Raw genomic sequence first — 24,320 nt, forward strand, 5'->3', positions numbered from 1 at the left:
GAATACTAAGCATGTATTTCACTGAGTTCATCTTTTAGTTTCTTTAAGAGGTGAGGACGCAAGTTATAGGAACAGTGACAACACGTTTGTCTGCCAGGCTCCACCCCTTCCAGTCACACAGATGAATTGCCTTCACCTGTGCTCCCAGGGCTGACTGGGTCTTTTCTCCAGGTGCTCAATCAGTGGTTCAGGCTGTGACTCAGCAGTTGCCATACAAGAGAAAAAAAGCAGAGATCCTTCATGACAAAAACTGCTAGATGCTTCATTTTGGTTTTATGTCAGAAATAGTAAGGTTGATCTATATCACATTTTTGAAGTTTCCACAGTGAAGTAAGAGCTCACATTTGGGTGACACTTGGCTGAACAAAGAAGGTTTTCTCAATCTGCCCCGTGCACTGGCAGTGCTATGAGGCCAGACAGACTACAGGGACTCAGGGCTGTGCAGCACCTCTGTTGGGCTGAGCTGACGTCAAGCCAATAGCTTACAGAATCTTCAGCAAACGTTATTCATCATACGCTGAAGTGCTCTGCAGCATCAATATATTCAAGCTCCAAAGAAGATAAAAGACCATGTTTCTCTAATTAGGTTAAGGACTTGTCTTACCTTTGGAAATTTTCCCAGGACTACGGACTTTTAAACAGTCAGCATACACACTTCATGGCTAATATGGTTTTACCTTATTCATGAGGTGGTAATTACTTTTTTTTTTTTAACGAATCTTCAAATACTCTGCTAGCTGAACTGATTCTTTGCAGAATGCTTGCTACTTAAGTTCTAACCTCTGACAGAAAAAGATGGTTAAGAGAATGGCATTACATAAAAGTAGGTTTTCCCAAGACCAGGATCTTTTGAATGCGTTCATTATTTGAATTTAAGACAAGACTACTTAAGTGCAAGGCAAACTCACTTCTAGCCACTTAGTTCAGTCCTTTCCTCATTACATAAACCATGCTTTATAAATGAGGCGTTATGCTTCAGGTAGCTATTTTTTTTTATATATACACAGCAATGCTGAAAAGAAAGCTGAAAAGAAAGAGGTTACTGTGTTACCTTTCATGAAACAAATCCTGCTAAATATAAAGGCACCATTCAAGCAATAATGCATCTTACCTAATAGAATGCGATCTTTAGTGGATGCACAAGAAAAGAAAAGCAAGAGTTAGAAGTATTACAAAAATGCAACAAAAATATACATAAATATATATATATCTATCTATCTGCAGCATGCTAAAGTGCCTAAGGAGAAAAAAAAATAATCCTCATTCAAATCTTGATGCTGCAATTCACATTACACTGTGGATCAACTCAGATTCCCTCAAGGCAAGAATTTTCACCACACAGTCACAAACTCTATACAACAAAGAGAGAAAGTTGTGCCTGCTAAACTTTGCATCCACGCTCTTAGATCAGGTTTAACAAACGCTAACTTGTTTCCCTCCTCAGGTCCTACCGTAACTTCATTAAAGAGGAAGTGCAGGCTAGTTTGAAATTCACATGTACAGCAGCAAACACTTGTTTTTCTTTGCCCCTTTCTGGATTTCTTAATCATCTCGAAGTTGAGGTGGTTACAAAAAATAGAGAGCTTTCTTAATTCCTAAATTGACATTTTCTAAAATACTACTTCCCTGTTTAAAATAACACTTGAAACACTTTGATGCTGTTTTTCAGCTCACAGGAAACTTAATTAAGGCAGCAGAACTAGGAGAGTCACACTGATATGCAATATTTAAAGGATGCCATTAAGATTCCAAAGTTGAGAAATGATGAGGCAGACTACCTCTCCTTCATCAGTGTTTCATCACTGCTGCAGCCCTTAATTACAGACACTTCAAGGGAACACCTGTATCCCACAGGGGGCCAGAGAGGTGGCACACACTTAATGAACATCACTTCAGCAGTTACTCTTGACAGCTTTTTCTAGTGTGTGGTGTGACATATTATTTACTGCACACTATTCACACCTTGCTCTGAAGAAAAGCAAGGTTTTCTTCACTGTTTGTTTACGGGGCTTATTATCACATATATATGCACTTCTCAAACATACAAGGATATATCTCCTCTCATCCTTTCTCCTCTCTTCATCCAGCCTCACTTTTCTATTTGAATATTTTCTGAAGCTCTGATAATTGCTCTGATTCTCTTCTGCATTTATTCCAGTTCACATGTACACCCTGCACTGTCACCAATATTTCAGCTGAAGCCCTGTCTGAACTAACACAATTCCCTCCCAGATCTTGAATATACAACATTCCTGCAGCAAATGCTGGAATTAAGCTTAGATTAGTAGAAGTAGCATGACAGCATGGACTCATGCTGCATTTGTGAGCCACTAGCTCAGCACACACCAGGTCCTTACCTTCAGAGCTAATCAGCTGGCTGCTCTGTACTTACCATCTCTACATTTGATTTTTTAATCATCTGTCAGTGCAGCACGTTACTCTTTCCTTCATCAGATTTTATTTTAACACCTCATTTTGAATTCTAATCTTGCTGTCTAAAGAGCTGCATTCCTCCCACTGCAGTCATCTAGGTGGTTGAAGTGTACACACAACGCCATCATCTAAGTCAGCGCTCAAAGTCCTGAAGCGTAACAGACTCAGGACAAGAAGCTTGCTAAATCCTGTGTTACAGTAAGCTACTGTTATCTATTCCTTGAAGGTAATTCTGAACTCCCTATGCCCTCTTCCTGCTAAAGCAGTAACACCTAAACTATACTTCTCTAGCTCACTTGGAGGACTGTGAAAAGAGTAGGCACAGCCTTATATAAGTCAGGTTCCATCACAACCCCTACCCCTAATCCATCCTCTATGACAGGTAATGGTGCCAGTTTAAGGCAATTTTCTTGACAAACCCATTTTTGATTCTGTCACTGCGCTATTATCTAGATGCTTAAAAAGTAACAGGTTAATGCTTTCCCCTAGCATCCAGTCATCTCTGAGGGGAAATCTTCAGCCTCCATCATACCACAAACCTCTCCCTGCCTGCACTCATCCACCTCTTTCCATGTGTGTCTTTAAACTCTTGGAATTAGGCATCATACCACCTTCATTCAATCTTCAGAGTTGGCTCATCCCAGGAACTGAATTTGAAAGGGCTCCATGTTATCATGTAATTAAAGAGAATGTATGAGACAGTTGAATGAAGGGTGTATAAGCAGTATAACTGTAGCTGTCCTAAGCTGCATGCATGCCTTTATTAGTTTAATTGTCAAATGGATTTTCTCGTGTAGAAACGTATGTGGTAATGTACATACAGTAATAAAATGTATGCAGTTTCCTTACTGCTGTAGTCTTTTTTTTTCTTTTAAAATAAACAACCGATCCAAACAAACAAACAAACAGAAATCCTCCCACTTGGCATGACAGCTTATTTCTATAGAAGCCATAAGCAGAGCTGAAACTCTGAGATCCACCCAGTCAGCTGCACAGCAGTCCAATAGTATTGCAGGACAAGATCCAAACATTGCCAGTATGCAAAGGAGCAGGGTGAAACCCCTGTGCCCCATATTGTATCTCTGTTCAACATGTGAAAAGACCCTGAAATATTTAAGCATCTGGGCCCAGGTCTCTAAGAAGCACACTACTGCTATACAAGAGATCTGGAACTCCCCTCTTCTCCATTGTCTTCCCCATCCGTGTCAGAAAATGTTAACAGAAATAACATGAGATGGAGATGAAGTGGTAAGAAAACCTGGTGGCGACTAGCTGACTGTAAGACTGTTCAAAATCACCATTGCCACAGATGGGGTAAAGAACAAACACACCAGACTGCTGAACATATGGGGAATTACAACGATTATCTAGATTTTATAAAGCAGTTTCAAGTGTCCATTCTGAATGAAAACATAGCTGGGATTTGCATCTGGATGCCACCGGTGAGCATCAGCCTTAATGCCTAAGCAACAGAATTAAGCCAGAATCTGATGTGGGAAGGGGCAAAGGTAATGCATGTGCTTAATTGCTGAAATAAAGTGATTTGGATTAGAAAAATAGTGAACAGTGAAACGAAGAACACATGCCTTCTTACAGCTTATTCCTTCAACCACAGCCAGCACTGGAGTAGGAGAAAATATTTTTAAACCAGGACAGTGCTGGTAAGTTTGTATTTTCCTAAAAATTTCCCAAACAGTTTTGAGGTAATGCTTGTTATCATAGAAAGCTACTAGAACCAAGCATATTGATTAACTGAAATGCTTACAGACTTAGCCTCTCGGCTAAAGGGCTAATGAGATAAATACCACCCCCATCTGCTTTCCAAGTGTTGGTCAGAAGCACAAGCACTGTGGGGTGGGGGGTTAGTACTAACAAGGAGGAGAAACGAATTTGATAGCAGTCAGTAAATAAGGGAAATATTAAAAGAATGTGCTCTATTACAGTGAAGACATTTCATCTGAAGTGATTTCACACTCTACGCAAAGCACAGTAACAGGACCTGAGAAGTATTGAACTGTTGGTCAAACTTCCCTCTACCATCAAGAACCTGCGTGGTAGGTATTTGAACATCAACTCTGATCCCTTCTGTAAGGATCTAAAGCACGGAAGCACCAACACTGTTCACCAAGCACTGGCTTTGTATTTGTTACATGAGAAAGTGTGAGGAAAGGACATAGGATGAAACAGAATATGTGTGTGCCACATGGCACGCAAACTCCTCATCATGAATTTCTCTACAAAAGAAGGGAAGACAGTAAGAATAAACAATTGTAGAAAAAAAATATTGTGCCTCAGGCTGGAAAAAGGGGAACTGAAGGGCAGTATCATAAAACCTCAGGAGATTGTGAGTGACACAGAAGACAACATTAGGACTACATTTAGTATTTCTCAAACAAACAGAAGAGCCAGAAGGCATCAAAAGGACCAAGCATATATACTGAGAGGTGTTTAAGTGTATTATGTCTAACAGCTCTAAGCTTATATTCATAAGCTAGCTGTCTATTTGCAAGCCATTGATTTTTTTTTTCTACTTGCACACAGAAAAGCAGTACTGTTTCTGTACAGGTTTTGTTCAGCTGCATGTAAAAGGTAGACATGACTCTATAAAGATTACATATTCAGATTAAGAAATAAGTGGAAAAAAAATCATTGGTATAAAAAACCCCAAAAGTATTTCAAATACTGTGAAATGGATTAATGCAGTGAAAACAATCAAAAAATAAATGTATGTTTTATGTATCTCTAACAAATGAGAGCTAGTTCTAATATTTAAGCCCACTTTATTTCATCACAAAAAAATAAAATCCCTCAAACACCCAAGAAGAAATTCTATAATCCTGTTGCCAAGATGAAAATTTAAGAGTTGTTTTACACTTCACAATTTTTCATTTGATGCCCTCATTTTGAGGAACTTTAGGTTTAATCCTTTCAAAGGTACACCAATTTATGTAGCCAGTCATTTAAGTACTTAAATGGTAATTATTCACCTCAATCCCTGTTATTTCCATCATAGTTTATCTGATGAAACAGATAAAGCAAAAAAAAAAGATAAAAAATAAATAATTATAAAAAAGACAAGAAAGTAAGAGTTTGGTAGGTAATAAAAACTCACCCTCAGGATGTGTTACTACTTTCATTATATCCTTTGTACATTCTAAAAGAGCTGTTAAAAAATAGCCTGAAATATTTATTTGTTATTTAGCTTTCCACAAACATCTCCACAATATGCTTGTTTTTCTCAGATGACCTGTGTGTCCATAATACATGTATGAGTAAAATTGGGTGAATAAAGATCTTACTGAAGTATTTTGTTCCATTTTATTTCACACTTTCTTCAGTTTGCTAAGCTGTTCCAAAAGGATTATTTATTGATTGACTGATAAAAACAGGATTCAAGTATAAATTTTACATTCTTTCATTGCTACCCCTTCTTTTTGGTTCAAAACAATGAATCTTACAAAATACTCACTACTTGAAACCTTAGAACCCTTACATAGACCAAAAAGAAAAGCTGATAAGCTTTTATACTGTTTCTCCACAGAGTAAGGACAGCAAAGTAGCATCTCTTATACCTCATATCTCCGAACTTCTTGCTGATAGCAGTTCCTACATTGCTTATAGCTGCTGTTGCTTTTTGTCCTGCATGGCTCAGGGTCTCATGCGTCTTCTTGTAACTGAAAAAAAACAAAGAACAAAAATAATAAGTATTTTAAAAAGAGAGGTTAGAATTAAATTTCTCTTACCTTATTTCTACAGTTTAAAGTCTCATCCACTGAAAGTCTAAGAAACATAGTAACTTGCACAAAACAAATCACAGACACCCACTTCTGCACAGCTTCGTAAATGGAGTTTAATCCTAATGTAAGCAAAGTGCTCATCATCTCCCCATTGCATTTAACATCCTCCAAGAGAGTAAGCACAAGCTGTTTAAAAGCAGAATGCTGTGATCTGGTGAATGTCTGCTTTATACAGTTTCTGTAAATTCATATCAAATAAGAATTCTCTCAGCAAATACTGACTTTCTGTCACAGAAGAATGAGGAAACATACAACTCTGCTCTTCCATGCATATGCAGATTAGAAACACATGTACATACATTAGATACACTTCAAAATTATTTACCAATAATTAGACAATTATTTACTTTCATATTAGACAAAATAGATCACATCTGTTCCTGTGTGTTACAATTTTGGTATTTTTTAATTTTTCAGTGTAAAGAAGGTTTAATAAGAGAAAGGCAGATGAAAAAAATCCAGACAGTGAATGTGTATTCTAGTCTGATTCCTCTCTGAAGTCACTCAATTTATGTATAGCATATACATTCAAACACAAAATCTTCATTTACCGATTTAGGATATACACTCTGCTCTACAAAGACCCTTCAGAATGGTTCATTTGCATTCTCAGAGCGATCAATAAACTTTTCTGTAAAGATTCTTTTCTTGCTGAATAAACTAACACCAAGCATGCTAGAGGTTCCCTTCTAAGGAAATTATCTGAAACTCCCAGTGACGCAGACAAGCTTATAATTGGAAATACTGACCTAGTAACAAAAGGAGAGCATATTAGAAAATCAGTCTTTGTATCCCATGGTGTGCCTTGGCAGAAAAGAACTGCAGAAATGATCATGAAAAATTCAGAAGTACAATTCCAGTGGTTCTAATTCTCCTCTGAACAAATTTTGTAAGATTGCAAATATGTACCGAAATACACCGGAGATTAATGCAAAAATCCCACCACCTAATTCTTAAGCTGGAAACAGAGTGCTTTCTTCTAACTTTTATATATATGAAAGCTATATAACTTCACAGAGATATGAGAAGTAAGAGAAGACCACCATTTGCAATACTGCACATTACATTGGTAGCATGTACAGCTGAAAGTTTTCTGTTGAGGACTATGCTGTACAAATCATGGGTCAGAAGGCAGATGCTGAGCAATGTGGTATTCTTTCAGACCACATTCCATCAACAAATAATTTTCCCCAATACAAATACTTTGATTTTATGCCCCTAAGCCACAAACTATCTTAAAGACTGCCTAAGAAGTTCTAAAACTGACAAGTGAAATGTGTCATTCTTTGAAGGAGCTTGTTTTGGTTTCCAGTGAATGGAAAAACAGCTTAAAGGAGGGATCTTACACTGAGGTACCAGATCTCAAAGAGGAGGGATCTTACACTGAGGTACCAGATCTCAAAGAGATCGACAGTTTGTTAGATAACCACAAGCACTAAATTGGAATGGTAACAAGGGCTAAAACACTGCAACAGTAACAGAAGGAGCATCGGTTACCTGGTTTTATTCCTCTTTCTGGGTCAGAGTACAAAGAAGATCAAAGAGATCAGTTTTGTTGGGTTTCTTTTCTCTGCATCCCTGCTGTTTATGACAAGATTGCAATGCTCTTATTTCACTGAGGCCTCACTCTGCATCTTGACTAATTTAACCTTTGTCATTCTAAGCGGACATATTTTCACCTCACAAAATACAGAGACACTAAAATAGATGTTAACGATGCTTCACTCAAACTATGAGCACATATATTTTTGATAAGCGATACCTACAAAACTCTGTGTATATATTCAATGAAGTTAATAATCATATAAAAATACATATAGGAATAAATACTATTTAAGTACAAACTGACAGTAAGAAGTAAAGTACTTGGCAGAAATCATTCTGAGTTGTTGATTGCTTTTTTTTGAACAATACACATCATAGTACATTTTATGTACGAACACGTTTATCTTCAAAGGATGGTGTCTCTGTGTCTTGCCTTCGCGCTGCAAGTTCTTCATACTGCATAAACCATAAATAGAATAGTCTCAAATGCAGAAAGACAACTCCAACTGTGTAACAGTTGAGACCCTTACACATTTCTGAATCACAGAATTGCTCAGGTTGGAAAAGATCTTCAAGATGGTCAAGTCCAACTGAAACCTAACCGTACTACCCTAACTAACAATCCATGCTACATCATGTATGCACCATGTATGATAGGTTTTTAAACACATTCAGGGATGGTGACTCAACCACCTCCCTTGGAATTCTATTGCAGTGCTAACAGCCCTTTCTGTAGATAAGTTTTTCCTGATATCTGACCTAAACCTCCCCTGGTGCAACTTGAGACCATTTCCTCTTGTTCTGTCACCAGTGAGAAGAGACCAACCCCACTCTCACTGCAATCACCTTTCAGGTATTTGAAGACAGCAGTAATGTCTCCCCTCAGCCTCCTCTTCCCCAGACTAAACAGCCCCAGTTCCTTCAGTCACTACACATATGGCACATTCTCCAAGCCCTTCACAAGTCTTGTTGCCCTTCTTTGGACCTGCTCCAGTACCTCAATGTCTTTTTGTACTGAGGTGCCCAAAACTGAACACATTATTCAAGGTGGGGCCTCACCAGTGCTGAGTACAGGGGCAGGATTATTTCCATAGTCCTGCTCATCACACTGATCCCAATACAAGCCAGGATTGCCACTGGCCTTCTTGAGCACCTGGGCACACTGCTGGCTCATATTCAGCTGACTGTCCATCAGTACACCAAGGTCCCTTTCTGTCAGGCAGCTTTCCAGCCTCTCCTCCCCAATCCTGGAGGGCTGCTTGGGATTGTTGTGACCAGAACATTACCTTCATCAAAAAACATCTTTTGGGAACTGGTTGAAATGACAGTGATTACAGCATTTCAACTAATAATGTATTTTTTTTTCCTGTAAATCGTCTAAATACAATGTATTCCCCAGTATTTCTACTAGCAAGAAAGACATGGAGACAGTACTTACGCTCCTAATACTTCTGATGTTACACAACAGCATAAATCCAGCTAAGACTGTTATGCAACTGGTCTTTTTTCAGCATCAACTTGCAAAAATGACCTTTGACATGAACTCCCCCATTCCCTCCAGTAATACTGAAGGAGCTTTAAGGAACAAAAAATCAACAAAGGTAAAATGCTGTACAAGTGGAATACCTGGCAGCAGAGTCAAGAAACAACAGCTTCCATCACTGATGATTACCTTAAAAATCAGTCTCCCCCATCCTTGCCCTAATGGCAATATGCACCATTCGTATCACCATGTTGTCTTCATAAATAAATGACCTTTCCACAGAGCACAATTCCTTGCTGTAATTATTTATGCCCTTTGTTTATATTCAGAGAAGTATTTTGGTTTAGATTTTTTTTCTTATGTTGTATTTACAGCATTCATTTGATACCTTGCCATTGTTACTACTTCAGTACTGATGACTTCCAACATATTCTTTCTGACCTCTGGGAATCTTCTCAATTGTATGCAACATCAATAATAGGAGCCAACAATGTTTACATTTTTGTGCAATATATAGCTTTCTTACAGTCATACAATGCCAGCTTTTTAGCTGTGAGTCTAAAGGTATTATGCCACGTGCCCTGTAGCATCAGCAGAACTAGAAACAGACTAACTTTAACTGTATAAATCAAGATACTCCTGTATAAAGTAGGAATGCCTTTGCTATTTGTGTGGCATCTAAACATATTCCACAGCACAGAGCAATTACTTGTAGTTAATAACAAGGATCAGATGTCATGCTTTTCACTTAGCACTAATACATGTTTATTTGTTAACAGAAAGGATTAAAGAAGTACAGTATGCAAACTGTAAAACTGTGAATCAAGCTCATTGTGTCATTTCAAATATTAACTTTTTCAGATGACTTTCACCTGAGAAATCTATCCCTAAATTTCTGATTATAGTTTGGAGTTTAAGATAAAAAATATCCTTTAAATAAAGAAATTGTCTCAAAAACTTATATTATTAGAAGTTATCATAAAAATCTCCTGATGTGGCACAGTTGTATTCTGCTGATACACTCTTCTCAAAACTTGTAAAAGACGTTTACATCTTCAGTATTGTAACATACTCTGTTGACAAACAAGCATACCATATTTTCAGTGTATTTTTACTTTCCTACAAGGCATTTAGGTCAGGCTATCTATGACAAAACTGTCTCGCTAGCTGATTTTTACTGCCAGTTACATTAAAGTAGATTATTACTTCATTCTCGCATTATGTCTTATGAAATGGTGTTTCATATAAAACATAGCCAAGCAGCAGGCATATAAAGAGGTCAGAGAAATAGATGTTTAAATGACCAACATCATCTGCAAGATAAGACAGGATAAACACACCACATGCTATTTGATCTCATCTCAACTCAGTACAGAACTGCCCTTCATACAGCAGAATTAAATCTCACCAACCTTCATAGGCACAGTATATGAGCTCCTGACAGAAGTGGGCTACAGATACAGCATTCGCACTGTGCATGGCAATCTGCTAGTGAATTAGAAAGATTTTAAAATCAGCTTCCATAAAATAGGACAACACATACTGCTAATCAGTACATCTTCATTCATCATTGTTCCTCTTCATCAGTGCTTGCTTGCAAAATAAATCCATTTCAGAAACCAATTTCTTTGATAGAGCTTACATAAGATGAAAGAAAATGGAAATAATTAACAACAAAATCATACTGTAAAGCAGAGCCTGGTGGCACAAGCCACATCCTACAGAATTTGCCTCTTCTTTCTTTTCAAACTGTTATTCAGATTAAGAATGACATTTTCTGGAATCAGTGTAAAGCAGGGCAAAGTCACGAGTCAGGAAAGGTGTCAGGGTTACAGTGACAAGTATTCTGTGCTGTCCTGCAGTGTAGTCTTCAAAGTCATGGAAGACACTGGGGATACAGCTGTGTGAAACGCATAACTCATGCAGCGTAGCATAGAATGGAAGAGAAACAAGCAGTTGTGATATGGCAATTACCTGGGTGGAAAAGCCATAATACACTGGCTTAAACATAGACAAGCTTAAGACATTCTAGGACAAAACTTCGGAATACATCACACCTTAAACTGTGCCAATAATACTGTCTGTGGGCTCTGTACTGTAAACTAGATGAAAATAAACTATATAGATTCAACATCTCCCCCCCCCCTTTTTCCTTTCTTCTTTTTCCCCTTGTCTCTTCTTCCCTTCTTTCTTCCCCTTTCTCTTCCTTCCTCCTCTTCCTTTTTTTTTTTTTTCCCTTTTCTCTCTTCCCTTTCATTTTCCTTCCATTTCTGTTTTCCCTTTTCCACTCACTTCCCCCTGATCTTTTCCTTCCCTTCTCTTATTTTTCCCCATCTCCATTATCCAGGAGAGATCCAGTGAAATTTTAAATCCTGGTCATTTCAGAGATTACAGTTGACATTTAGGCAACCCCTCCTTATGCTAAGGTATACAATTTACAGATATCTATAATGCATGTACATATTTTCTGGAGTAAAACCATAATTACTCTGAATTTTTCTTCAAGAAACACTATATTCGGAGATCTGCAACAGGTCACATGATGTCCCTATGGAATTTCCATTAGCTCAAGCTTCTGATGTAAGCAAATGAATTCACATTTTTCCGGAAAGGGACAATGAATATAGACTATGTTAACTTATTCAAGTCCTTTTTCCAGCTTTATTTCCCATTAGGCCATCCTTCCACATTCAAGGCCAAAGATATACACAGCAAAGTGGCCAACAAAACCAAGTCTTTGAAGAAGGTGGAAGCATTGCCTGGCATGACCCAAAGGACACTGAAAATTACTGGAAATGAGTGGCTTCTTTTACTTTCATATAGCTCAAACCCACTCTCAGGTAATGTACTCGCTAAAGTCAGTATGCCTGTTTCTTCAATTATACACAACCAGTACATGTACTTTCAAATTTAGAGAAGAAAATGCCACAAGGTGATTACATATTACAATGAACAGAAACACCCACATTTCTATTACTACTGCTAGTAACAAGCATGTGTGTGGGAACATGAACACTAAGTTCATAAAAGTCACAGTAGGCCTGTGGTTGTCCAGAAATTATAGCCAATTTCCTGAGAAAATTCTAAACCTCTGGAACACATTGCTATGCACTTAAAGTTATTCTAAAGGAGGCTCTGAGTACTGTTGATTTTAAGTCCAAAATGCATGCAGAGCAACTACTGCTTTCTATTTTTTCATCACCTGAAATTTGAATTACAAAACATGAGTTCATACTATTTGTGGAAACCCATAATATTCTCAGGTTCCCTTTCAGCAGAACTAACTTGGAATGTTTAGCTTTCAATGAGTAGTCAAAGACGTGATCCTTATTCTGTTTCTGGAGGAAAAGGCCAAGTCTATGTTGAATGCTCCTTTCCCAGATCTCAGGCAGATGTTACATCTAAGAGCAGAGCAATACTGAAGCCTTCCTAAGTGAGCTTCAGAAGTCAGATAGTGTTTGAGAATGCCTCAGGAAATGTTTTGGGAACATGCTGTTCAGTTAGCACTTACAGCTCTCTTAATTCTGGTCACTTAGTTCATGTGATTTTCTGTTTCTAGAAGTAACTATTTTGTCTGTGAGAGAAAAAGATGAAAAAACTGGTTTGAAAAAATGGTTTTGTGAGATTCCTACCACAGATGCTTCTGCTTTCTATCTCCCCAAATGTTCAGTTCTCAAATGCTGGAAATAGTCCTGGGAGCCCTGCTATAGCTCACTCCCTTCTGGGCAGCTGGACAGGATAATCTCCAGACATCACTTCCAACTTCAACTATTCTGTGATTCTGCATAAAACTAGGTTGAATATTCACTGGAACAATCATCTTACCTTTATGCACTACACAGAGAAAATTTTAAGTGCAGAAGGACAGAGACCACTGTGGAAAATTTACTGAATTGTCACCAATCAAAAAGATTAAGATAAGTAAACACACTGTATTCAGGTTACATAAAATTTTTCCTTTGTAGCAGAACTTTAATAAGAAAAGCTCAATTGTGGTCTCTATAAATACCAATGTAAAGACATTTTTAATGATCCCTTAAACTAAAATAAATAACTGCAAAACCCGATAACACTATCTTGCTTCTGGAATTCAAATAAATGAATTAGATATGTTTAAAACATAAATAAAACCCTGCACTGCTAGAAGCTAACATAATATCCACCCACCTCTATCATATATAGCAATGTTGATCTTTAAAAATATGGTATGGGGAGTCATTCCAGCTGACTGTCCTAACACTGTGAAACCAAATTCAACTTCAGACAATCATTTGCTCCTTAGCTACTGATATCATCTCCTATCAAAAGAGTGTTCTCCTTTCCCAAATACAAAGATTGTACTCAAAATGAGTGTAATGAAGAATAGCATTGGAAACAAACGAGCACAAAAAATGCATTATGATTCTGGTAATTTGTCCTAAGTGAATGGCTTCCAGGTGTATTTCATAGAAGACAAACAACATTACATCTTTTCTTTACAGAAAAAGCTGATAAAAAAATGTTTTGATAAAGAAAGATCTGTACGTTACTGCTGTAAATACAGTGTCTCACAAGAAATGGTTAGAATTGTTTTTGCTTAACTTGAAGCATAAATTAATGAGAAAGAAATAGACCTTACGCAGACCTCTATGTTGAGCTTGTCATTATCCTCAATGGACAACAGTAGCAAACTTGACCTTGAGCTCTGGCTTCCATTAGCATGATTATGACCCTTTTTTCCCTTTTCAATCACATCAGAATCCTTCAGTGATCATTTCTGACATGTACACGTAGGTCTTTTCCAACAATTCTATGAATCGCCACTATATTATATAGCACATCTGCTTTTAAGAATGATTTGTATAGTGAGTATCAGGCAGAATTATATAGCAGTTGGAATTATGTAGCAAATACCACAGACAACAGGATTTTCAAGGGCATAAACGGACTCCTCGCTGCTCAGTTACAAACACTGGTGGCTTGGGGCACCTAATGGCTTTTTGTTTCTGAAGCTTATCTTAAAGAGTAGCAGATACCATCTAGATTAAATCTTCTGAAGTCTCTTAATTGTTGTGAAAAATATTAACACCCTGAAGAGAAAGTGAAAAGCTATCTTAGAATTTGCTGCAAAATTTCAAGTCAAAATTTAAGCTTTTATTTTGAAATTCATCTAGTGTCTCCCAGCAACCACAGTTGAGGAGAAGTTCACATTAAACTGTTTTAACAGATGTAGTGGAGTAACTATTCTTTACATTTCTACATTCTTTTCACCTTGGAAACCCAAAGCTGCTTACACATACAGGGAGAGTCTCACTGAGCTCTTGTGAACTAGTTACAAGCTCTCCATAGCAGTAAACCAAGGCTGTGATACATGACTTGCCAAAGAACACAATGCTGGTAAACTGTAAAGCTTGATATACTTGAAAAACATAGGACTTAAGATAGCCTTAAAGATGGCACAGTTAATGCCAACAACTTTCTGATTATTCCTTTGGACAACCAGGAGCAGGAATTCAACACAAACACACACCATCTTATTCCATCAGTTGTCCTTTATAATTCAGATGACGGTATTTTTATTATTTGTTTTTGAATAGTTGCTAACGTTTGGTAATCTTTTTTCTCCTGGAAGTTGAAAAATATAATACACTGAGAGCAAAATTTTTTTTTCTCTCCTCAGTAAAGCCATTAAGAATGTGTCAAGGGACAGGAAGTTTGACCTTCGTTCCATGACAGTTTCATTTGCTCATCAAAAGTGAGGTTCAATACAGCAGCAAAGCATATTGCTGCTGTGGAAGGGCTTTTTTCAGGTCCCCTTGCTTTGAGAATCCTAACATATTTGCCCCTGTTATCTACCCCTTCTGGAAGGTATTTAATATGGAAAAATTTCATAGCAGGCTCAAGGGAATACGCTACACAACATATCAAAATGAATTTGTGCAGTCTGTACTCACGCAGAAGTTGTCTGCATATCATGCCAGCTTTTGCTAAAGTTCTGCTTCAGTTCATTCATCAGACTCATGCCAAGCTTTTGTTTAATTTCAATCAGGTGCTTTTCTTTGGCTGCTAGTACTTGCCGCAAAGTTGAAATTTCATCCTCTAGCTGAGAGAAACAAAGAGGGAGAAGAAAATAGAGAGGTGTTAGCCTGATCATGCAGCAAGATAAACACACACTATCTTAGGAGATTAAATGCACCTTGCACAAACTTATATTCTTTTTTCTGTATGCGACAAGAGAGGCACAGAGACTGAAGTGTTTGTATAGATCACAAAGATGTCCAGAACATAGCTGACACCACTGCTGTAGTCAACTCTCTCTGTATACACCATTGTACACACACACCTGATAAGACAGACAGAATACTCTGGTCAGGAATTGACAGTTGAACAAGCTGACCAAGATCTGCCTTTGGACATCAGGAGCCTCAAACATCACATTTTGATTCACAAGGGAATTGGACAAAAGACAACTGGATAATTCAAATAGATATCTCTCTTCTAATGCGCAGGCATTTAACTTAAAGACTATGTTTTCATCTTGCACACATGAAAAAAATAGATACAAATACTTACCAGCAGCTTAAATTAGAAAAAAATAATAATCCACATAATACTATAAGTTATCATGAGTGTCTTGAGTTTTATCCCTGTATCTTAGATCCTACACACTTAAAACAAAAGTGAAAATTGTTCAAAAAAACAAAAAAACAAAAAAGCAGATTAATGTTTTCAGAACTCCCTGCCACCAACAGAACTGCCTAAACTCAATCTGCAAAGATGACATTCAGCCCAGAGTGATACAATTCTCTCTGTAGCAGGCATTATTTCTAGCACATTAAAACCAAAACTGAGCTGCTTAGCATGGCAACACCCAGAACACCTGACTAAGAAGAGGGACAGCTGAAACAGTATGCCACTGACTGCTTACCCCTTGGACAGCACATCTGTGAGCACAGGTTTGAATTCTTTATTAGGAAGATTCCTATACCAATTATACAACCAGCACTCAGAGGTACTGAAGGTAACAAGGGTAAGTGACGTGAGCAGCTGCCTTTCACTTCAGGTTTAAAAGGTCCCTAACCAACTGTGTTCCTTCCTCCACTTGTTAACAGTACAACATATGGTAATGTATCATACCATATGTTAAGTTCCCTGGGATCATGCTCATACTGAGATTTTTAACTCTATAGGCTGCAGGGAATGAGGCAAGCACCAGTAGATTCAGTTGTGTCCTTTAGAGCTATATTTACAGTGTCAGTACTGGCACTATTTTTTATCTTACATATTCATGCATCCTGCTTCCTTGTAAAAGTGACTGCAAGCCCACTGTACTTTAAAAAAGTCTTGCTGTTTAATCCACCAGCTAACAGTTTCTTTCCTTTGTCACTACCTGCTATCTAAATTATTCAAAAACTTAAGCAGTAAGAATATGAACACAAAGCAAAACCACAACCACAGTGAAGCAGACACCGGTATCACAAGGCTTGGTGAATACTAACACTCCATTGGCAGAACAGGTAACAATCAAAAATTTCTTTATTCTTTTGCCCGATCCCTTATGCTCCATTATATCTCTAACCTGCAAACGCGATGCTGTGAAGAGACAGAATGAGTTTCTTTTCTGAGAGGATAACTGGTTAAATGAAATCACAAAATTCAGCACGCTTTAGATGGCATTATTTTTCCCAGATGTTTGCCTGAGTAACATTGTAAAAGAATTTAATTTAAACCAACACCGGTATGCTTACATAAACATTAGTGCTTTCCACTTGGGTAGCACTAGGCTGATGATTAGGTACTTGGATATGTAAACATTTGAAAGCTTCTATTAAAATTACCTTCCACCTGTTCCCTTGAATAGGTGCCAAAAGCTGTGAAGCCCTAAAAAAAAAATTAACCCCGTACTCAGTGATCTAATTAAGAACATTTTTTATTGCACTGAAAATAATACATTATTTTTCTTTGGAGATCAGAAACTAGCTTTGAACTGACAAAACACTCTTCAAGTTCCATCATACTAACCTAATGCAGACAAAAAGCTTCCCCAAAGTGAGCAGATACCAGTGACCAAAGACTAAGAAAGAATTAGGGACTTACAGTGGGGTCTTGAAAACCATTTAAACAGGTTACATACATAACTCCAAAGGAAGCAAAAACAAATACAAAATCCACAAACAACAAATCAGAGTACCTACAAGGTAAAACAGAGCATTCTGGACAAACTGATATTAATAAAGAATTATGTAAATTGGTGTTATCTGTATATTCTGAAATATATAGTACTGTGTAACGTGTGGAGGTAGAAAGAGGTGTAAAGATGCAGCTCGTGGTTGGAATAATGTTGATGAAAGGCTGGAATGATAAGCTGAATAGAAATTTGAGTATGTTTATTATGCTAGTTTTAAGAATCAAGGCACTAAGTGATAAATATTAAGAGATCTCAGTAATAAATAAATAAATAAATAAAGCAAAACAACAACAGAAGACAGCATGGTTAAACCCATATTTCTAAGCTAAATTAAATATCTTTTTTTTCTTACCACACCACCTGCCAAAGTGTAGTATCCTGGCCTGGCTGTTTGCACAGCCCTCTTCCTCAGAGGAAAATGAACCAACACACAAGGACATAGAGGAAAACAAACTACCACTGGTAAAGCAGAGCAGGACTCAAAAGCGAACACAGGCAGCTTCAAAAGGAAGCATCACTCAAATGCCACAGAGTGGAATAGTTGAGATCTTGCAAGTTTTTGTAAGCCATAAATGTTTTCTATGCATAGAAGTTAACTAAGCTCAAGTTGCAAGCCTTTCTCAGCACAATTAGTTTTGTTTTTAAGAGTAAGTTGTATGCCTGTAAACTGCTATGGGTATATTCAGAAAATAATTTCCAGGTCAGAGTATTTCCATAATTTCCAGATCAAAGTACTTGGAAAGCAATCTCTCACTTGTTTGTTGGCAAAACAATTAGAATTTCTGTCAGAAAACTCTCATCTCACAGGAATCTTCAGGCATGCAAGAGAGGCAATGGACAAGTTTTCTTGAGAAAGACCTATGGTCAGATAGTTGCAGGAAAATTTTTTATTCCTTGTTTCCATATACCTAATTTGTCCTTTTCACCTGAAAAGGGAAAGGAAGCATTTAGGCTGGAAGTAATCTCTGAGTTCATCTGGTCCAACCCCTGCTCAAACAGGACAACCTACAGCAGGCTGCACAGGCCCATGTCCAGGCAGGTTTTGAATCTCTGAAGATCAGACCCCACTGCCTCTCTGAGCAACCTGTGCCAGTCCTCCATCACCTGCACAGCACAGATGTGCTTTCTGGTGTTCGGAGTGAACCTCCTGTTTTCTGTTGGGCTTCTTGTCCCTACAAAAAGCCAATAATTAATGGATAAATTCCTAGATCACTCATTAAACTGAGTAAGCGAAGTTTCAGCTTCCTTCTAATAATTTCCGAAAGTAACAGGATCAGAAAAGAAATAAAAAGTAACTAACAATTTGGAATCACAGAGTTTGATGTAACATTAGAACAAAGAAAAAAAATCCTTTTTCTTTTCCCTGTTTCACTAGAAAATAACAAACCAGTGCTGGTAAAATGACTTGAGAATCAGTAAGATTGATTAGAGTATTCTTAAAGTATTTTATATGGTGACTTAACATCCATTTACACATTTGTTGTACAAAAGATGGATTCTTCTCAGGAAGGGAGCTGTCTTCTGGGTAAGCCCATTCCACGGGCAATAGCAGCAAACACTTTTCAGAGCTTTCTCTCATCTTAGATAGAAAGCAGACAAATTCCAAAGCCTTTGTAATAAAAAGACCACATAGTTCACACCTTTTATCTTTCCCCTCTTTTTCATTAACTATTATTTTTTAGATCTTTTTGTGGTATTACAACATATCCTGAAACTCTGCCATGAAGCAAAAAATAAATGCAAACCAAAAATACAACCGTCTCCAGATATATCAGCAAGGAAACAAAAACTTGATGAAATTACTGTACAGAATCTTCTGTAACCATGAGTAGCAGATTTTCCTCTGAGCACCCCACAAAGAACCTTTTCTATCAGGTGTCACACCACTATAACAACAATGTCATAGATCTAATAAGAACACCATTCAGTCTTTGTAAAGTAAGGCTTATATATATACAAAGACAAGTAGCTTTTGTTGTCTAAAATCGCATGTTTAATTTCATCTCTACAGTCAGAAGGTAAAAGTTAGCTAGCCTTCCAAAAATACCTATGCAAAAATTGTTTCACATTTTTGTAGTCTACAATAACTTTACTTAAAGAAAGAGTATTTCATTATTATGTATACTTTATCCTACAATGAATACCTGTTGACTGACAGAAAACGAAACATTGATGCTCAAAGAAATTCAAATTAATTACCTTAGCCAGCTCAACCTTTAACTCTTCTTTTTCTTCTTCTGAAATCATACTGGTGAAATCAACATCAGTGACCATATCTTCATCTGCTTCATGCAAAGACTGGGTTTCCAACAGACCTGAAATAGAGTTAAAAGGTCATGACAACTACTGTTATTTATTAGACAGAATCACAGAATTGTAAGGGTTAGAAGGGACCTTCAGAGGTCCTCTAGTCCAACCCCTCTGCCAAAGCAGGCTGCATAGATCAGGTTGCACAGGTAGGCATCTAGGCAGGTCTTGAACATCTCCAGAGAAAGAGATCCCCGCTGAGTCTTCTTTTCTAAAGTCTAAACAGTCCCAAGTCTCTCAGCCCTTCCTCATAAGAGAGGTATTCCACACCCTTTATCATCTTTGTAGCCCTCTGCTGGACTCCTTCCAAGTGGTCCCCTCCTTTTTAGTACTGAGGAGCCCAGAGCCATAATACTGACAAACACTTATATATTCAATATTGATCCTCTAGGAAAAAATAAAAGCGAACAACAAATTAATGTTTTCCTACTAAAGGTCATTTGGATTCTGTTTCTCCTTTCTGAAAAGTGATTGGAAGTATTAGATGGTAATTGCTGTATAAAAGCAATTTAATACATGAAAACACAATTCGTCCCAAGAGGGCAATCACCTTGGAGCCCATGGCAAGACACCTCCTTGTTTCTTACAACATAGGAAAAAACAACAACAATAATAAAACAACAACAAAAACCCACATCATCACAAAACACAAATAAAGCAACCCTGTTTGTTGTTGTTGTTGCTTTTTCCAAAAAAGAAAGTTATTAAATGTGAATCACTGATGTCAGCTGTGGCAATAGTACACTGAGCAATACAGTGAGTACATTACCAAACCAAATTGCTTTAAAAATACCTCTGAAGAAATCTAAGAATCTTATAGTTGGACATAGTTCGCAGAAGCAAATACCTCCTGTTTGTAGATTCCTAAATGTTAGAGAGAATCAAATCTTAATACCTTGATCTAAACCTATGAAGGGAGAACAACTATAGTGGACCTCCAGCTACCTTATTCATGCATCAGCATGTATGATAACCCAACTATTCATTTACATAAATATTTATGAAACCTGAATTTGATTGGCATTCAGAAGAATCACAATATGTCCAATTTTCCAGTCAGAGAAAAGGGCGATTGGTGGGATTTTACTCATTTACAGCCTCTCATTCCTCACTGTCTGAAAATAATGCAAAACATGAGGTAACAAAACAAAACAACAAAAACAAAAAACAAAGAAACAAAATAAAACATTCTTGCTCCTTCAGAACTTGCTTTAAGTTCTCAATCCATTTCTGTTGTGGAAGATTTCCTTCCAAGCTACATCTCAAACAACATTTTTCCCCATATTTCATTTCTTTAGCTGAATATCTGGCAAACTCAGATGACCCTTAACATCAGTGTGCTACTTAATACAAGAGGGTAAAACTTATTCCCCAGTCCCAAGGAGGCCTGAATATGCTTTTTCACTGAGACTAGAACTTTGTTAAATTTTGGCATTAGGAAGTAGATGTTGCAAGCAGAAAGCTTGGAGTATTCAACAGCTTGAAACACAGTACTTTATGTTTGCATGTAGAAAGCAAGAAAAATGAAAGGCTCCCTCCAGCCTTCTGTCATTTCTTCTGTCTTGACTTCCACAGCATACCTAGATTTCCTGTTATTTAACAGAATAGAACAGATTTGACTCTTAGTAACAATGTCACCACAGAGCACAATATGGTGCTCAGCTCTGTTAATTACATCCTCCCATGAGTGGGAAGATAAACAAAAGTAACACAGGTGCTGAACCCGTCTGCACCACGTGCAAGAATACAGCACCACCCATAAGCACAAAGCCTTTTAAAAACAAGAAAACACAAAATGAGCTTTCCAGGATAACCTAGACTGCCAAAGTCATAACAAAAGAAAAGCATATTTATTCAGTAGAAATACTCCCAAAGTACCTTTATTAGCCTACACAAAAATTGTTTGCTTTTTAAATTTTTATATTTTTGTAAGTTTTTAATATTATTATTATTATTAGGATTTACAGAGTTGATATGTGATTTGGGCTATACTTAGTTCCCATGGTCTTGGAAGCAGTTAGGTTTCCTCATGGATGGAGGAGCGGAAGTACAAGGCAACTCTTGGAAATACTGGGAAGAATCTTAGGGCCAACGTGGTTAATACTGAAAGACTTGGGGCAGAATTAAAGATGTGAGATGAGGAGATCTTGAGCAGCTGATACTTGAGCTAAAGAGGAAGCAGATCTGTACTCAGTGGATAGCATTAGTTTGAGATTGCCTAGGTAAAGAGCCCAGAACTACTAGAGAATGGATATAGAAATTTATGGAAGCCAGCATGGGACAAAAATCACCAAAGATTAACCAAAGACTAACACTTTACTTGATCTTAACATTAAGTCCAATGTTCAAGACAGAATTGACAATTACAATCCATTCCAAAAAAAAAAAAAAAAGCACTCTGCACAATCCTCTGCAAAGTTATCCAGTGCCAGTTATAATTCTTACCTCATGCAAGTCTCGGGTCACCTAAAATCTACTCTGATCCCTCAGCTTTCACCTTCTTTCTATAGCCTGTACACAGTGCTTCCTCCTTCTTTGTGTGAGCATAATTAATAGCAACCCTCTCTCCTTCCCTGCTGTTCTCAAGCCTTTGCCTTTTCTTCATGATTCCTATTTTTTCCAGCCACACCTTGTAGTAGCTTTTAGTCCTGGACTTCAGATTCCATTCTATGAAGAGGACTTCTCCACTGGTGTTCTCTCACCAGTCCTGAAGGATAATAATTCTCAAGCAGGTCTATCAACACAGGTAGGACACTTCAGTTCTGGCACTAGCTCATCTGAACTTCCAGTTTCTTCCCCACTTGAGCAACAGGAACTCCTTTCTGGAATATGGCCTGAAGAAATCTCATCAAGGTCTGGTGCTACCCACACACACACTCTATCCTCAGTTTTCCCCTCAGCCTTCAGCTTAGGAAAAGGGGGAATAAAGAGCAAAGGTACTCCTAGAGATTTTAGCATCCACAAGTCTGCAGCTGAGATTCCCAGGACTTTGTTCCTTCTGGATTCTTTGTTTGTTTGTTTCTTGTTGACTTCTTCTGTTTTGCATGTGTGTGCGTGTGTCCCTATTTCCCCTCCAATCAATAACCAGTCACTCCTCTATTAGAGTTTAGACAGAGTCAAGAGTTTTCTTAGAGCAAGCTTAATGAAAGCAGAGACAAAAACCCATTGGAAATTAGGCTACAGACACTTTCCTACTCTTAAGACAACTTTAATTCTACTGTCTCCAAGGAGAACAGGAATCTGTGAGATTCACACCAATACATATAAGGGGGACTATTGATTTAGGTAGTAAGACAGCAGTATCACTGAGCCCAAAATATTCTACTCTGCAGGAAGCAGTCTCCACTCTCTCTTCCCTGCAGGATTCTGTCAATGAAGCAGCAATACACCTTTCAGACACTGGTTATAGATGTACCAAATACAGAAGCATAATAGAATACAGCAACTCATCGAGAACTCTAATGACTTGAATTAACAATAAGTAATTTTTGAAGAAGGAACAAAGCAGGATCCAATTTACCATGTTAAACATAGCTACACATTTTGTTAAACACACTTAATCTAACAGCTCTTGAAAATATACACAAGGAGGAGTTGATTCAGCTAACTGGTTAGAGCTGGGTCCTAGAACCTAGTATTGTTCCACACAGTATGGTGATACACTTTGTCAATAAAAGCTAGAATTTTAAGATAACACCTTTTTTTTCTTTTTTTTTTTCTTCACCATGTACATTCAATTCCAACAATTATGTATTCTACTAATGGGAAAAGCAATTGCACTTTTTAAAATACAGTCAGCCATCTGTATGCCTGTACACACACATACTCTATACTTAGAGCTGATACAACCGAGTAAACAGTACAGACCTTTTCCTGGTTACTTCACAGAATCACAGAATTGAAGAGGTTGGAAGGGACCTCTAGAGATCATCTAGTCCAGACCCCCTGTCAAAGCAGCTCCCTAGGCCAGGTTGCACAGGTAGGCAGCCAGGCAGATCTTGTATGTCAAAGGAGACTCCACCATCTCTCTGGGCAGCTTGTGCCAATGTTCTGTTACCCTCACACTTTTTAACTTGGAGGTTGAAGGAAATAAATTTGTTTTGAATTAATATATTTATATATATGAATATACATTTATATATACATCATATATATTTAAATTATTTATTTATATTTATAAACATTAAATATGTTTATATATATATAAATGTAGGTAAGTTATTGATATATAACTTCTCACCAGAATTAAAATACAGATTGGCGTTTTGATCCAAAGCAAATCTTTCCTGCCAGAAATCTGCAGCACTGAATTATGACAGCCTTCACGGAACACCTAGACTTGTAATTGCTGGCCTCTAGGTAAAATCTCTTTTAATTTAGGCTACCTTAAATAATAGCATTCGAATGATCTTTAGGTGCTTATTAAAATGTCAATTAACCCATGGCTGTTTTATATGATCCTGATGAATGATTTGTGCAATATACAGATAGGCCATTTTTAAAATTAAACTACCCATGTTTTCTGTAAATTTTATGAAGACCCTTTTAAGTCCCATATACTCTCACAGTAGAATCCTAGGCCTTGAAT

General features: G+C 37.4%; 1 protein-coding gene across 3 annotated transcripts in view; it reads right to left on the bottom strand.

Annotated features, from left to right (window-relative positions):
- Nucleotides 1–24,320, bottom strand: part of TPD52L1 (TPD52 like 1) — a 327,044-nt gene that overhangs the window by 287,094 nt on the left and 15,630 nt on the right. For 2 of the 3 annotated variants that reach the window (XR_010622068.1, XM_065734312.1), the window contains exons 2-5: nucleotides 19,625–19,740; nucleotides 15,192–15,340; nucleotides 6,006–6,107; nucleotides 1,112–1,126 (exon numbers count right to left, since the gene is read on the bottom strand). Coding sequence is in view for 2 of the 3 variants with exons in the window: in XM_065734312.1 (XP_065590384.1) it covers nucleotides 1,112–1,126; nucleotides 6,006–6,107; nucleotides 15,192–15,340; nucleotides 19,625–19,740 (382 nt within the window). In the remaining variant the exon portion in view is untranslated. The remainder of the gene's footprint in view (nucleotides 1–1,111; nucleotides 1,127–6,005; nucleotides 6,108–15,191; nucleotides 15,341–19,624; nucleotides 19,741–24,320) is intronic. The other variant, XM_065734320.1, reaches the window with a different exon arrangement.

Source organism: Cyrtonyx montezumae, unplaced genomic scaffold (assembly GCF_038088225.1).
Source record: "Cyrtonyx montezumae isolate F1298 unplaced genomic scaffold, pur_monq_1.0 scaffold_0, whole genome shotgun sequence".
In the NCBI taxonomy this organism is placed as follows: domain Eukaryota; kingdom Metazoa; phylum Chordata; class Aves; order Galliformes; family Odontophoridae; genus Cyrtonyx; species Cyrtonyx montezumae.